Below are 16,805 nucleotides of genomic sequence, written 5' to 3' on the forward strand. Positions count from 1 at the left end.
CTCTAGTGTACCTAAAAAAGTGGCAAGTGAGCGTACTACAGACACTACAAACATCCACGAAATCGTACACGAGAATATAAATTGTATAAAGCACACTGAGGTAGAATAGTAGGATCCTTAATTAAGTCATTAAATTAAATATAAATTAAATGCGGTATTAAATAAATGCAGCTGGACACGTTAAACACACTAAATCTATACCTGGGTGGCAGCAGAGCAGGGCGGAACTGAAACTCCGCGCTCTAGTTTCTGTCAGAGCCCTCTGAACGGGACGGACGGCCGGAAGCGGTCGCAAATTTGAACAGCCATCACAGCAACAATAAACGCGCACTTTCACTTTACGGTATGTCCACTGAATCAACATTTTGTAAAAAATTAAGCTAAAATCGTGCAGAGGTTTTCGTTAAGGGGAGACGAGCACTCGGTTTGTTGCAGTGTTTAATCTGCCTCATGTCGTTAGCTACTATTTTCATCGGCGTCGATTTTGAAGCTGACTACTACCTGGAAAACAATCTGGTCCATAATCATAGCAATTGTTTAACAGCTTAATTGTAATTAAATATATTGCTCTTCAGTTACAGAGGAGAATGCATTGTGTACGTGCGGTTATTCCAGCAAGTTGCAGATGTTTACATGTGTAAATATCAGGTTTAAAACCACAACATGCTGTCATTTGCGTGCAGCAATATTAATTTTGCACGTTTAGAAGGACGCACAAGCTCCTGAGTGTTGAGTTGGTTCACTTTCCCGCCGTTATAAGATTGTTGTCCAGAAAATAGACATAGCCGTAAAAAAAACCCCCATCTCGTAAATACGACTCGCATCTTATTCACAGTATCTTAGTGGCGATTCGTGTTCCACCTTAAAAGTGGTATAACACACCTAGGGGGCGTTTTGGGGTAATTTTCAAGTTGACCTGTATATTAAAATGTGTTAGAAATAATCACAAAAATTACATTTGATTAACTTTGACTCTGTAAATAGTACTATATAGGTATAATAAGATATTAGTATCTCAACATTTTTAGGGTTAAGTCCATATGTACCCCTGGTTTGTGGTTTTTAACATTGTGGTTTTGGCACAAGCTCCGTACTTTAATGCATCTGTAATCATCTCGTGGTGTTTATACGTCTGTGTATGGTCTACGCAGATATAAATGATTTATTTGTTGTTGTTGTTTTTTTAATTAGTTGAAGCATGTAGATGGTGAACAAAAGAGGTCTGAGAATGGATCCCTGGGGTACACCACAAGACAGATTTTCAGATTAGATTCAAACCAGCTCTGTGTTGAGAAGTCCTGCCAACTTCACCAGCCTAGTGATATGTTGTGGTTGACAAGTGCTGAATGCAACACTGAGACTCTTGCGGTAGTCAAGAGAATGTCAGTCAAGACTTTTATGATTTTCAGTGTTGTGCTGTGGTTGAAATCCAGGCTGCAAATAATCAAAACAACAATTTAAGGCTAGAAATTTGTTGATTTGTTGAAAGACAAACTTTTAAATTATGTTACTAAAAAAAAAAAAAATAGAGGTTTGATACAGGCTTATGATTGATCACAGTGAACTTTTGGCTTGTGGGAAATTGAGACTGTATAAGTGTTGACTGTATTTTCAGAATACTGTATACTTGTGTCATTCGGTCAATTGTTACAAATAAGGGGTATGCACAATTATGTTTTTAACAGTGATGTTGGAATAGGACTACCTTGTGTTTTTGAACTGTCAGAATTACAAGTATGTGTTGTTGTAGGTGCCATAATGCCTCTGGAAATTAGGTTTTATATGAACTGCATTCAGCTTGTTTACACTTACTCTTTGTTTAAAAAAAAGTTTTTACCAACTCAGGCATTTTTTCTCAGTGCTTTTTATTAACAGTAATATTTCAGTTTTCTTTGGACTTTGTAAGACAGGAGAAGTAGAATAATATCAAGTAACCAAAAATAGCGATAATACATTTATGTGGCTGTACTGTTTTGAGAGGGTGTTAACAGGAAAATAATAATAATTATTCTGTATTTTAATATGCACTGAAAGTAACTTAATTTTTGAGAAAAAGAAGTTATAAATTGACGTTAATTTAATATAGTCTTTTACTTTTCATGGATTAATTTGATAGTGGTTACACACCACCCTCTGTAAGCGTTATGCCTCTTAAGGTGGACTGGAAAATTTCAATTAGAAGCTGTGAATAGGAACTGTCAACCTAAATATGTACACATAGGCATCACGTATATACACCATAACTATTTTAAAATACTAGAGAACAGGTTTATAAGATGTCATTTAACTCATAGTAAGAAATGCATTTCAACAAATTAAAGATCAATCAGAGGAAGAAATAAATATATTCAAGTGACTCTTCTTTATTATACTGAAAGTGCATTAGACAGGAAAACATATTATACATTTAAAAATAATTTCAAATAGAGAATCTGAAAATTAAAAACAAATTTTCTAGTTATGATTTTTATTATAGGTATTATACCCATATATATAACGGATATTATTGGGTGAAATGTAATCATTAAATGGTTGTTTAGCAAATATTAATTGTACTTTTATATTTTCAATAAACAGGTGCAACCGAGAGGCGCAAACCATACTTTTAAGTATGGATGAGGAAGTTAAGATGGCTGAGACAGAACAAGGGGATCCTGTGAGCATTGAAGGGGAGACCAGCACAGACATTTCCAACAACAGTCCAGTTAAAAGGGGCAGGGGGAGGCCGCAAGGCTCCAAGAAACTGAAGGTTTGTGTTACGGATGTAAACCTAATGGAGCTGGCTTCGGCTAATTCCAACGGTGGGTCCCCACCGCCCCACAGGGGAAGAGGGCGTCCAAAGCTCTCAGACACAAAACACACAGCGCAGCAAGGAGGTGACCATGCTGGCAACTCTGTGCAAACTCATAGAGGTAAAGGAAGGCCAAAAGGGTCCAAGAAACAGGCCAGTGCTGAGCACAGTCAAATGACAGAACATTCTCCTAGGAAAAGAGGCAGGCCAAAAAAATCTTCCAGCATAAGTATAGTTGACAGTGCTGCTGCCGGAGACTTACCAAACGGTGGCTCTAATGCTCCAAAAAGAGGGCGTCCTAAAGGATCAATAAAGCGCAAAGCAGAAACTTTAACAAGTGGGGAGGAGGACGAAGGCAGTTCTGTAACACCCAGAAAAAGAGGTCGACCAAAGGGCTCTCTCAATAAGAAATCCAGGATAGAGAGAGAGCTTGGCAGTGAGGGGGATGCAGAAGCTGACGGAAGCTTAAACGCACAGAGAAGGGGGAGAGGCCGGATCAGGAAGGTGGAGGTGAATAACTCTGGGGAGGCGACACAGGAATCTTCCAATGGCATTTCAAAAACACCTCGGAGAGGACGGGGAAGGCCAAGAAAAAATATTGAGCAGAAGAGCGGAGAACAACAACTTATTACAAGTGGCTCTCAGCCAGCTAAGCGGGGAAGAGGTCGACCTAAAGGCTCTTTGAACAAGAAACCAGCAGCGTATAAGGTGCACGGTAAGGTAGGCCGGCCTCGGAAAGTACTCGTCCTACCCACAAAAGGGAAGAAGCGTGGTAGACCACGACAACAACCGGCCAAAAGGGGAAGGCCAAGGAAGTATCCTCTGCCGTCGCCTGAGGAGCTAAAAAAGCCAAAAGTATGGAAACCTCTGGGGAGACCAAGGAAATACCCTCGCGTTGATCCTCCAGAGGGAGCCCCGCCAGCGCCTCGCAGAAGCCGCGGTCGACCTCGCAAGTCAGAGTCTAAGAAAGGCGCTCACTTACGCAAGACCATGCCTAGCTCTCCATCCACACCACGCAACCCTGAAGGACCTCCGAGAAAAAGGGGCCGCCCCCCAAGTACTGCAAAATCTGAAGGAGATGCACCGACACCGCGGAAAAGAGGCCGCCCTAAAGGGTCAGTCAACAAAAACAAAGCCAACCGGGAAACACAACTCGACAGCACACTCCCCAACCACTCAAAAGCAGCGGAGAGTAATTCACCTGCTGCCGGGGTGGAAAACAAAGCAGAGTCGGTAGAAAAAAACGTGGCGCACATCACAGAGACGGTGCCCGTTAAACGCGGAGACGAGACGGAAGAAACTCTCATCAGTCAGGATGTAAGCTTTGATGTTAGTAACCAGGCTTGATGAACAATCCCAGTCTGACCAAAAACATGCTGTAGTCATTGCTGTTTAAAACAACAATACATTCTTGTCAATAAAAAACATGTTTTAACATTTGTCAGTTGGCTAGCCTAGACATTCAGCAGTTCTTCTGTTTTCTGACTAACTTGTTCATGTTTTTACTGTGCTTTATTTTTATTTTTTTTATTTTTTAAATACTTAATTTCTGTCATCTGAATAAGCAGAAGTACTAATGATCTTTTTACTAGAACTGGCACGTGGAGGTAATTGTTATAGGCTGTTCCAGCTTTTATTCAGCTTTCAGATGTAGTGTTTGTCAGTTTAGTTGTTATAGTAAAATGATTGCTGGGAAATGACTTGGGGGGGGGGGGGGGGGGGGGGGAGGCCAAACAAACGTTGGAAAAGATGAGAGAGACGGAAACGGTTAAAAAGAAGCTTCTGTGCGTCAATGCACAGTGTGGTTATATGACTGGCAGATTGCATTAGAGGCCCCAAATCTCGTTTGACTGGATACGTTTTATGTTGATCCCCTTGAGTTGTCAGAATAAGAGTAAAGTTTTACATGAAGTGAAAGGGAAGTGTTTTTTTTTTTTTTTTAAACCCATATTTGGCATTTAGTAAAATCTGTTTGTGAAACAAGATTAAAATATGGATGGAATGTTTTTGTTTCTTTATTTTAAATTTGCTATAATTGACATTTTGAACACTGGTGTTGGTCTAATAATGCTGCCTTCATATTTGAACTAGGGAGCTTGTGGTTACAACATGGGAAGTGGTGTGAACACGGCTGCTAGGCAACCGTCGACGTCTAGAAGCCACTGAGGCTAACAGTTTATCATACTAACGGTCAGGTTACCTAATGTAGCTAATGCCGAGGCGTAATGAAAAGATGATGCCGTTTCAATGTCAACGTTTTTCTCGATCAAATTGTGAACTTACCGTTAACTTTCGTCACAACCGAAAATTTCTACTTTCTGTGAGGTTGCAAATACCACAAGGGTCGCTGTTCATATTCAGGTGAACACGGTACACGAGACCCTATTTGAAGGCAGCATATTTTATGATTTTATGTCAGTGTTGTGGTGACAGCATGTTTCCACTGACCTAAAGTGGCCAAAAAACATCAGTTATAGCAGGTTTAATGCAGAACGGTCTGTTGCATTACAAGAAATTTTACTCAGTGTTGGAATAACAACATATTTTTTAATGAAGGTAACGTCCCAAGAATTGATTTTTAGTCATTTGGGTTTTTCCAGATGTTGATGTGATTTTAATAATGTTTTTTTTTAATTTTTTTTTTTATGTAATTTATTTAACCTCTATTTAATCATCAAAACTGTATTGAGATTAAGAAAAACTCTTTTTTTAAGGTTAATCTTACTGGGACTCTAGTGAGTGTTTGTGAGGACAGTTTACAGGCTTTGGAGATAAATATTGTCTAAATGATGTCATGGTTTTTCTCCATGCCGTTTCACAGTTGATCGTGGCTTCATATTTGTTTTGCCTTAACTGCCAAAGCTTTGAATGTACCTTCCATTAAATTGACATGTTGTCCTGCACTGATCAGCCCCGCAACTCTTTTGTTAACTTCATTCCTCAAGAGGACAAAAAGCCTTCCTGCTTTACGTACCTTTCAGTTTGTTTGTTTTTTTTGTTTGCGCTATTAATAAGTTGCCGTCATTATTCTCTAAATGTTAAAGAGTGTAACTGTGAAGCCTTTTTTTTAATATAAATATATATTTTGGGACTCATGAGATTAAAATCAAGCAATTAGACAAGAATTTACTTGTTTTTGAGTAACTTGTATTAAGTGACATGACTTGTTCACCGTCATTACTGACAAATATATGAATGCCAAATTCTTTGAGTCACAGAGAAAGTGGCTTAAAGTTTAAACACCACCTTACATTTGACCTGGCTTTTTGAATTGAAATAATTTTAAGTGGACATTATTTTTGTGTGTGTTTCGAAAAAGAAACCAATAATTTGTTGAGATTATGGTCGAGTTGAAATAAAATCTTGCTGTTTTATTTCCCACGTGGTGGTGTGATGTTTTGATCTGTTTTCATTATTTACCCTCCAGGCAGTTTATAATGCTGTAGCTTGTAGTTGGTTAGTTGTCATTAGTGCATAGCAGCTCCACCCTCACCAGTCTTGTTTATGACGGCACTGATGCACAATGCGCATGAGTCACACTGGAGAGAGAGGTAAATTCAGACAGATGAATCACTACAGACTATAAAACCAACTACGTTAGGATCTATGAAGTAAAAACTAAAATTTTACATTTTTTATCACTTTTACATTTTCTCTCACAACTTTACATATTTAACATTTAGGACTATTTAACAGGATAGTTTGAAGGATGGTGACTGCCAAAACTGAAAAGAAATACATTAACATGATCTTAAATGCACCAAAAATAGTAACAATGGAGGTTTTAAGTAATATACAAAACATGACATAAATTGATATTTGTGTTTTAATCTGCTGTATTTATTTACCTTTGTATTATTATAATTGTCCATTTCATTTATAAACATTCATTACTTTATAAGTACTTTTGTATATTTCACATTTGCATTACTATGAATTTTCCAAAAAGTTATTTATTTACAATTTTTTCTTTTTATATATATATATTTTTTTTTTTTGCAGCTTTTCTGTTACATTGAACTTTTGACCTATTGAAAATAGAAAAATAAAGAGAAAATAAAATTAAATCAATTTGAAGGTAAATAAATACAAGCAAATAAATTAAAACAGAACGATCTATTTATGCCACATTTTAATGATTTATTAACACCTGTATTTAATTTTAATATTATTTTAGTGCATATAATGGTAAGTTAATTTATTTAGAAGTTTCTTTCAGTCTTTTCACTTTCACTTGACGGTTAGCTTAGCTTTCCTGATATGTAACATTAGCTTAAAAGAAGTTTACAAAATAAACACATTAAAAACAGTAAAAAATAAATAAATAAAAAATCATTATAGGATCATTTCTGACCTGTTAAATGTCACTTCCTGTTGCTTTGTGTCGTCGTTTCTGTCACGAGAACATCCAAAAGCAGCGACAACGTCTCTTATCTCCGACAGTTTAAAGATGGCGGCGTCACAGACCAACGTCTGTAACGTTCGCTTGACAGCTAAGGACTACAACGTGCGGTTGACGTCAGGTTCACATGCGGCGATGTTCTTTGGTACGCGGAAACACCAGCGGAGTGAGTGCTCCTCTTTTCTGGTTAATAGATCACCTGATCGCACCTGCCAGGTAACTTTTTTTCTTTTCTTCTCTTCGCTTCTGAGAAACGACTTAACTATTGACCAATACGCAAAGTTACGAGTTGTTTTCGGAGAATTGAGCGGACTAAAAACAAGGTACGTCGGTCGTTTATATTTTTGACTTTGCTGAAGTTGTTCGAGATTCAGTCGTGGACACGAAGTTGCTAAACGAGTTTTAGCTTTAACCCGAAACTAAGCTCCTCGGGGGGAACAGGCCTCAGTAGGTACACTACAGTAGCTTCCACCGTCACACCGTATATCATGAGGAAAAAAATAAATATTTAGACATTGTTTGCCACAAGCTGAAGTGTTATTGAAGTTTCCAGTAGCTTTAATCCAGGAAGTGGATCTTTAGGAATGTGTGAGTGGTATTTTTCAAAATACTGTGTTGATCAGAACAAAGATTCAGCACTTTAGTTGATAATAAAGCTAATTATTAGTTTTAAAGTTTGACTTTTCACACTAAGAAGTGTAGAAACAAGAAATAGAGCCATGTTGTTATCTCCTGCCAGTGAGCGGATACATCCAGGGTTTAGCCACAAAGTTTCCCATTCACTCTCTTGTTTGTTTTGGTATTTTGGGAATGTCATTCTTCACCAATCCCAGTGATTTATAGCAATCTTTGAATGGACTTTGCCTTGCTTATTTCTACACGCAAAACAAAGCTGCAGAAACTCAAACACGTTGTATACACTGTGTTGGGCCCGTGCAAGGACAGGACGAGCCTTGTAGGGCAACACACCCATGATAAACAGTGAACTTTGATTGATTTTCTTTCCTATCTTTTAAAGCTGTGTGTTGTTTCATACATTTTTTTTTTTTTGCCCCTTGCTCATTTCCTCACAGGGAAATCAACAAATGTGACCAAAGATGACTTGTAGTAGCTGGAGGAAGGCTCGCTAACAGTCAGACACTTTCAACACAACAGGCATTGACGGAAAACAAAGCGCGAACATTTACTTAAAAACTCGAGGATGTCTGGCCCGGGTGGTTTAAACACAGATTTAACTGAGGATGGGGCAGTTTCACCTGCTGCTTCAACAGCAGAGCCACAAGTGGTAAGTAAAAAGCAAGAAGAGGAGAACAGTGAAAAGGATGAAGAAGAGGAGAAGGAGAAGGTAGAGGAAGAAGAAGAGGAGGAGGAGGAGGAAATGAGCAAGTCTGCTCATCTGGAGCCGACCACTTTACCGTGGCCAGGAGACAAGAGGCCTCCGACGGACCACGACGATGGAGTCTGGTCAGAAAAGGATGTTTCAGAGGTTGACGAGAGGGACACGGGGATCAGCGGAGGCAGCCAGGATCTGTCAGAGGAGCGGAGCCAGACGGAGAGCGACAGGAAGGGCAAAGCCAAGTGGAGGGAAAGCATGCCCGAGGTCGAGAGGTGGAGGGACGACGAGATCGAGGTGCGTCGGCACGACAGAGGGGATGGCTCCCTCGCAGATGATGAGGAAGAAGAGGAGGAGGAGGAGGAGGAAGAAGAAGACGAGTCAAAGTGGATCTCAGAGAAAGCTGCTCTTGGTTTCACTCCACATGTCATGATAGTGAGTCCATCAGGCAAAGAAGCTCCTGAGGAGAGCCGGTCCTTCAGAGAGATGGAGGTGGAGATGGAGCCCCAGATGGAGCCTGACTCAGCCGTCCAGATTTACCCCGAGTGGACGGAGGAGGACGACGACAAGTTCTGTGAGTATCAAACTGGACTCAGGTTTATGAAGATGACAGTTTATTATCATTATTAATGATCATCATTATTAATTAATTAATAAAAAAAAAAAAGAAGAATATAACTGAGAAATCAAAAGACGGCCTTGATATTCTGTCAAACAGTGAGACAATTTAATTTAACTTTGCACAAGTTTTTAATTCCCTGCTGATTTATAAGTGAAACTCGCTCTGCAGTTTAAAGGTTTAAAATCTCAATTGTCATTTGCTTTCAAGTCTTAATATGGATTCACTGAACAGCAACAAAAAAAGCGCCACACAAACATGATAAAGTCCATAACTGCATAATAAGGTTTAAAGTAGCCTTAAGTATAGCTGAACCATTTATCATCACACTGTGTCCTTTTACGTGTCAACATCTGCAAAGCATAGATTTGATCGCACTGATGCCTGTTGCTACTCAACATAAGTTCAGTAAGTGCCAGATGCATAAATCTTATTAGTGTCTAACAGGAAACTAATTTTAGTTTCAAGTTAAACAGTTTGTAGCTGACAAATTTGGAGGTTATTTTCATGCAAGAAATAAAGTCTTTAATTTGTTCAGTGGTACAGTAATACAGGTCTGTGTCTGTTTAGGTTATTAAATTACACTAAACTTCAAAGAGATGTTCATTTATAACTTTGCTTTTAACTTTGTTGTGAAATAGTCTACCTATTAAAGTCTTAACATTGAGTTATAACTGTACATAAATATACACAAATAAATCTACATGTAGTGTATATAATAAAGCTGAAAGTACCGATGGTGCATTCAGGTGCCAGTGGAAAGCAAACTGTCTACAACTTAAAGGGGAACTACTGTTTTTTACAACCTGGACCTTATTTCTGGCATAAAATACGGTCGTTTACTCACCCATATAACTTTTGTGTAATTCATATTCCTTCAGGAGATATTTAGATCCGCATATATCCATATAGTGGGAGTGACTGGGGCACCGAAACGCAGCCTCTAAATAACGCATTATCTGCCGCGAAACTCGTTAATTTCACCAATATTTTGTTATCGTACGCTAGTGCTATTCCCCGTTTAGTCCGAAGTCTTCGATGATGTCTTCTGACCTGGATGATGTCATCTCTGAGCGCCGCGCGCACCCGCGACGGTCGGCTTGTTTACCTGTAATTTGCTACTGCTAGTTTTTTTGCAACATGGCTGAATATTTTTCCGACTCTGAGGTTCTGGACGAACCATAGCATCAATCTACAGACAGATGATGATAACAGGTAACTCCGGACTCAACGGGGAATGGCATTAGCGTATCATAACAAAATATTGGTGAAATGAACGAGTTTCACGGCAGATAATGCGTTATTTAGAGGCTGCGTTTCGGTGCCCCAATCACTCCCACTACATGTATGTGGATCTAAATATTTCCCGAAGGAATATGAATTACACAAAAGTTATATGGGTGAGTAAACGACCGTATTTTATTCCAGAAATAAGGTTCAGGTTGTAAAAAACAGTAGTTCCCCATTAAGTGCAGCAAGCGGCCAAATTGACACTCATTTAAATTTAAACGATTTCCTATCCTTCCTGACTTGGTGACTTCTTATTTTTCATCTGCTTTTATATCAAATTAGGGCAATATCAAGAAAAAGAAAAAACTGCTCTTAAATGACTGATCTTAAATCGTTTTGTTATTTTTCTTTTTTTTTTTGGAAGAAGAGAGGCTCATTATCTTTCTAAATCTGCTCTTTGTTCTGAGGAGTTTGTGACTCCAGACATTTAAGATTATTTAAGTGGATTTCTTGTTTAGTTTTCAGAGATACAGCAGATAAACAACTTTCATTTGATTATCTAACATGTTTGTTCTTATCCAGGTTCAAGTGTCTTCTGAAGCACGTTCTCGCTCAGTCAGAAAACGAGGCTGCTAATTTAACCTCGTAGGAAAACATGCAGATCTCTCTTCTCCTTAATCAGATATAATAACATATAATTATGTCTTGAGATGAATCACGCTGTGACTTCAGGGTCGCTTTTTTCTCTCTTTCTCCTCCGTGTCTCTACAAAAGAGTTAGAGATATCAGTGTTTCACACTTTAAAACTTTAAAAAATTAACAGTCTTTCTTTTTTCTTCTTCAGATGTATGTGATCATTTGTGCAGTGAAAAAGTTAGGCTGGTCTTAGCCACGGTGGCTGCAGGGCTTCTCTTCCCTCTGCTGGTGTGGGGAGGTTACGTTTTCCTTCCCTTTGATTCACCTGTGCTGAGGGGCACCCCCCTCAGGGTTTTGTACACGCTACGCTGCTCGTTCTTCGCCATCATCCCCATCATGCTCGGTGAGACCCTCGTGCGTTACGTTTATCATGCACTGAAGCATTTATGTGAAACAAAGCAACAACAATCCTGTGATTACGCCCCGTTGTCTGTGTGCAGGTATGGTGGTTCAGGGCCTGTCCCGGCTGCGTTACAGCGCCGTGAAGCCGCTCTACGAGAGTAAACAGGTGAACAGAGAGGTGGCCGTGCACTGGCACTACGTCAACGAATCCATGGCTCTCTTTCTCTTCTACTTCCTGCAGCTCGCCGTCATGTCAACCTACATCAGCCAGGACCTGATCAAGCTGGTGCCGCTGCTCACCATCGTATTTGTTTTCGGCAGGTACGTTCGCTTACTGTGCACTGGGTTTCGGTTGCAGAGGAGGAATTGTTTTCTCTGTACAGCTGGGCTTTGTAACAAGGAGGTCTATGGGGATTTAATCACTTTTGGAGGCAGCCTCAAGCGGCCATTTACACCTTTATCTAATGTGAACATTCAGACATCTGGATATTATCACAGCAACGTGCTCATCTACAATAAATAAACTGTAGACCAGCTAATCTGTGTTATTCTGGAAAGGTCAGCTTTATATGACAGGTTGTAGCTCCTCATAGCTTCCTAGCTAATAGTAGCTTTCACAGTTTCCTGACGAATACAGACTACTGCCACCTACTGGTCTAAAGATTCATGTCCTTTCACGCCGGTGCTGCACTCTTTGCGATGTGTTCAAGTGCAACTTTTTGCAGCTTAAGGCCTAATACGTGTTCAGAGTGATGCTTTATGCTAAGTATTCTGACATGCTAACATGCGCACAAACAATGCTAACGTTATGTACATTGATATGTTTGCGATATAGCAGAATCATCTAGTGTTTTAGCATGCTAACGTTTGCCAAATGGCACTAAACACAAACGTCTGAGGCTGCTGGGAATGTCTTTAGTATTTCAAGATCCTTTAATTGTTAAAAATTTGGCCATTTGACAGAAATTTAGAGAGTTATCAAACATATTAGATATCAGCTTGAGGAGGCAGCTGTAGCAAATGTGATTTCACTCAAAACTAGAAGAAACAGATAATTGAATTCAGTGTAATTCATCCTCTTGTGTGCCTGTACAATATTATCTTAATCCATCCCAATTTATCTGATATTTCTTTGTGGAACAACGTGTCATCTCTAGAGACGAACCTCACTCGTCTAAGCCCAGACTAAAACTGCAAACAGTTGAAGTCCCAAAGTCAACATGTTCAAACTCAAAGCCGTTACACATAACGACACCTCAAAACTGTTGAGTCAATCTTAAACAAAGCTGTAGAGAGGATATTTTTCAAGTCGTTGCTTGAGTCTGTACTTGGAGCATGCGGTCGAACTTTGACTCTAAATGTGCGCGGAGCAGATAAGAGACGAACGGATCGATATCCCAGACAGATACTGCACCGTTTCCTGTACCGTTTGTCTGTCCTCTGTTAAATGAACGAATGAGTCACGACTGAAAAACGTCAGGTTGCGCATTTCCTTTCCAAACTGTCTGTAATTAATTTCTGTCGGTAAGAAACTTGGTTCAGTCAGCATGCCTGGAAAACACAAACATTCCTCGTTGATTGAAGCCACATGAGTGGCCAGGAAGGATTAACCAGAGAAGATAAAGCTCCTAGAGTATGTTGTTGAAGAAACTATAGGTGAATGTTTAACTAATTGCACAATCTGTCACTTCCTGTTGTAAATCTAATATGTTAGACACATTTATATTACTCCTCTTCTTCCTCATAAACCGGGGACCTGTGTTGTCTGATCACTTGTGCAGTTGCAGGTCCATAAATGAGGTAGTCGGACATTTACAAACCAAACTCTTTTCTCTGGATGGTTTGCATATTAAGAGAAGGAACCACAGGGAGGCGAAAGATCGTTTACTGGGTCAACTGTAAAGACATTTGATTTTCAACATAACCAACAGCACTGAGATGATAATTAATATCCTATAACATTTTAACAAGATTTTAAAAGGTTGTACCAACGGCTCATCGTGTGATCACTGTGGGCTCTAAAAAAAACATCTATTGAGTTATTAATCCAGCTCTGAGTCATCAGGCACTTTGTAAAAAACGATGAAAAGCGTCTTAATTCTGCTGCTATAAAGAGAGAGTGGGCGTTTGGGCTGGTCAGACTTCCTGTCGGTAAACTTTCTTTTTGTTTTTCCCCGTGCTTTCAGACTCATCTACTGGCTCTGCCTCTCCCTGGGCAGCACCGTCAGGGGCTTCGGCTTTGGCTTCTCCTTCTTCCCCATCCTGGTGATGCTGGGCACCAACCTCTACTTCATATGCGCGTCGGTCGGAGCGGAGTCGGTGTTCGACGTGGCGCCGCCCGCCACTGATCCCCCGCCCAGGCTGCGCTGGTGGGGTTAGGGAGTGACGTCACAGGAGGAGGTGAGGAGCTGAAAGACCCGAAACGCCTTTTTCAAACCTGACGCCACGGAGGGGCTCGGTTCATTTCCATCTCCTTTAAAAGCCGTAAAACCCCGAGATTTCCGCTCTGGCCGCCGATATGTCGACACCCGCTGTTACCACGGTAACGGAAAGTGCGGTTTAATACCAGAGCGACTACTTTCTGGGAGGGATGCATCAGAGGAGGAACTTTACAGTGCAGCCAAACAAACTCAGGGGTTAATAATCTAAGAAGATCTGAGGAATAATTATCTAAAGATGGAAATTAATATTTTTTTTGTGATATTTTCTTTTGTCTGTTTCACCACTTATGTTTTTTAATGTGAAGCAGCTCCTAGAAGATGTACGTTTTATATCAGAAGTAACTAAAACCAGCTCTGATACGATGTAAACAGAAACGGTGAGATGGTTAGCAATGAGATAAAATTGCTCTGAATTATTTATGCCAACAATAAATATGACAGGAGACAGGATAGGGTATTTTTGAGTGTAAATAGTTTAGATGGCGACCACATCTTAAGGATTATGACTGTTTATATTCAATATTTTCTTTGACCTGCGCTCAAAGAAGAAGTCGACTGTACGAACCAGGTTGTGGGTGAATTAGTGAATTTGCTGTGTGATGAATTTTGCAGAAACGATATTTACTCCATGGTTTGATAGTGAGTTTACATTTCTTCTGTGCGTGCAAATTAAAACTACAGGCGTCCTCTGAGGATCGCCTCTTTTCACAACGTGTTTACCCGCTTAGTAAAACTTGTTTTCCATCAGACACTTTTTAAACTGCCTTCAACGTCTTTTTGCTCTGATGCCAAAGAGTCTGAGAGCATCCAGTGTTTGGATGTGATTCAGACGGACCTGAAACCTGAATAGTCAGATTTAAAATTTGATTTATTTTTTTTTTATTTTTTTATATGAGGTTGAATTATTAGTCGTTTTATAAACTCTCTCATTTTTATTTTTGTCGTCACACTACCAGTGCCAGTGGTAATCTTTGTATTTATACCTAAGACTGTATCTTTGTTTTATTGATCAAACGCTTTTCTTTGTTTAAAGCAACTGTAAGCTCCTGTTCTATTTTTAGAATCTATTTTCTTTCTGCTGAAGGATATTTTTTTCAGTCTATTACTGATGAGACTTTATAGAAAACATGATCAATATGTGGGACCTTGAATGAGTTCAATAAAGCTTCATTATGAGACATGCTTGTGCAGCTCCTGACTCAGATTTCCAGTGACTGAGGGCGTTGCGTGTTACCTTTTTATTGATGACCTGCCCAGACAGGACATAAAAATATATTCATATCTCGAGGCTCGAGTGACAAACGCGTGCTCCTGGTCTTGTGGTTGCACAGGCCAATAGAATAAAACCTGTAACAGCGTGTTACTGCTGATAAAGATCGACAAATACCAAAGAAATGTTGCATAACAATCAACTAAATTAGTGCGTCAGTTGTAACAGAGCTAAGGTCGATTAGTACAGAACATTTCTCTGTAATCTGCCTCCACCTTTTGTAAACGGTTTTCAATTTTATTAATTATTAACAGTCTCACAGACGCAAACAATAAAAACAACCTGAATTTTATTGCACGTTGGCATCTATCCTACTTTATATTCTCCCTGCCTGGTCATATCGGCCCATCCCCCTAGTTTGAGAACCACTGCATTAATTTAAGCTTATTTTTAGATGATCCTAAAATATATCTACACCCCACAATGTAAACATTGTGCCACCTACTCTTCCTGTCACAGACCTCTGGTATGAAACTATTAGCATGAAAGGAGCAAGCAGCACATATAAGAGTCAACTTTTAAGTCTTTTCTTTAGAAATGTTGTGTCTAAAACTCAGAAATTGTTCTTAATATAAGAAAACCTTACGTTCAAAGTCTCTTTAACAATTAATGTAGGTTTAAAATCAGACATTTGTCTCTTCTACTGAATAGATTACTACTTTCTTAATCTGCTTTTTCTCCTACGACCAGCAGGAGTTCTCGACCTGTCGAAAAAATAATAGAAAATCAATCCCATCATTAGCATCAAACGAGAAATGGGAAACCTGCACAGACATGAGATTTTGTTTGTGTCATTTGTTTACCGTCCCTGCATCAATCAAACATTTGCAACTCTCAGACCTGTCACGACCTGTGCAGGAATTCCAGTAAAAAGTTTCCACCTGCACAACAGATCAGATGAAACGAGTTCAGAGGCGCGACCTCAAACTTCCTGCTTCTGAATCAGCAACACGCACATGAATAAGACAAGTGTAACGTACACGCTGTGTTTTAGAAATGACCAGTGGAAACGTACAGCAACAAAATTTACAAGTACGACTCACAAATGTATTCAGACTAAATGTTTCCTCCACTAAAGATGAAGGCTTCACGTACAGCTCGTCACCTTCGTGTAAATTTGACGTACCCCTGCAAATTAAGGCCATTTGATGAAGTAGTTGAATTTATCAACTTCTGGTAGGAAACCATCTGCACGTATTTAAAAAAGGAAGCTCAGCAAAATATTTCCAGCTACAGACTGAACTGACTAAAACATCAGGCACGCTAACAAAGACATAATTTTGGAGGAGGTAGATTGTGGTGCCGTTAAACCGGATTGTGTTTCTGTTATTTAACCTAGCACACCGACTACAATAGAAACATGTGTCAGTACAAGACAACACAACTCAACAGTATTACAAGTTACAGCCTTCAAAATGAAAGCAAAGTTGAGTCAACAGCTGAACATTATAACCTTCATGAAGCTGAGATTTAGTGCTGGACTGTTGTACTGGAATGTATTCATCTACGCTGGTGTACCTAATGTTTTGACCTGTGGCCTCCACTTCATCTGCTGCTTTAGATCCATTTCTGGGAGACATAAACCCAAGAATGTGCTATCATCCGTTAGCCTGCTAGCACCTCATCGCCTCACTCCCTAATGAGTGAGGTGATGAAATACCTTTTTTCCAGATCCACTTTT

General features: G+C 39.5%; 2 protein-coding genes across 4 annotated transcripts; both read left to right on the forward strand.

Moving 5' to 3' along the window:
* Positions 1–302: 302 nt before the first annotated feature.
* On the forward strand, positions 303–4,434 carry LOC311501037 (uncharacterized protein). Its single transcript, XM_084562689.1, has 2 exons — positions 303–343; positions 2,578–4,434. Exon 2 carries the CDS (start codon positions 2,612–2,614, stop codon positions 4,136–4,138), a length of 1,527 nt encoding a protein of 508 aa, XP_084418815.1. The 5' UTR covers positions 303–343; positions 2,578–2,611; the 3' UTR covers positions 4,139–4,434.
* Positions 4,435–7,367: 2,933 nt separating this feature from the next.
* On the forward strand, positions 7,368–15,034 carry LOC311501627 (uncharacterized protein). Of its 3 annotated transcripts, XM_084563571.1 has the most exons (6): positions 7,368–7,516; positions 8,267–9,100; positions 11,220–11,414; positions 11,512–11,579; positions 11,655–11,734; positions 13,600–15,034. In XM_084563571.1, exons 2-6 carry the CDS (start codon positions 8,395–8,397, stop codon positions 13,790–13,792), a joined length of 1,242 nt encoding a protein of 413 aa, XP_084419697.1. In that variant the 5' UTR covers positions 7,368–7,516; positions 8,267–8,394; the 3' UTR covers positions 13,793–15,034. The 3 variants fall into 3 exon arrangements, with proteins under 3 accessions (XP_084419697.1, XP_084419695.1, XP_084419696.1); XM_084563569.1 differs by having other exon boundaries at positions 11,512–11,734; XM_084563570.1 differs by having other exon boundaries at positions 7,392–7,409; positions 11,512–11,734.
* The last annotated feature ends 1,771 nt before the right edge of the window (positions 15,035–16,805 follow it).

The sequence above is a fragment of the Chelon labrosus genome, assembly GCF_963514085.1.
Source record: "Chelon labrosus genome assembly, chromosome: 16".
In the NCBI taxonomy this organism is placed as follows: Eukaryota; Metazoa; Chordata; class Actinopteri; order Mugiliformes; family Mugilidae; genus Chelon; species Chelon labrosus.

Coding starts and splice junctions, on each gene's coding strand:
- LOC311501037 (XM_084562689.1), top strand. CDS start 2,612: ATGGATGAGGAAGTTAAGATGGCTGAGACAGAACAAGGGGATCCTGTG.
- LOC311501627 (XM_084563569.1), top strand. CDS start 8,395: ATGTCTGGCCCGGGTGGTTTAAACACAGATTTAACTGAGGATGGGGCA. Junction 9,101..11,219: donor GGAGGACGACGACAAGTTCT/GTGAGTATCAAA, acceptor TTTCTTCTTCAG/ATGTATGTGATCATTTGTGC. Junction 11,415..11,511: donor CATCATCCCCATCATGCTCG/GTGAGACCCTCG, acceptor GTCTGTGTGCAG/GTATGGTGGTTCAGGGCCTG.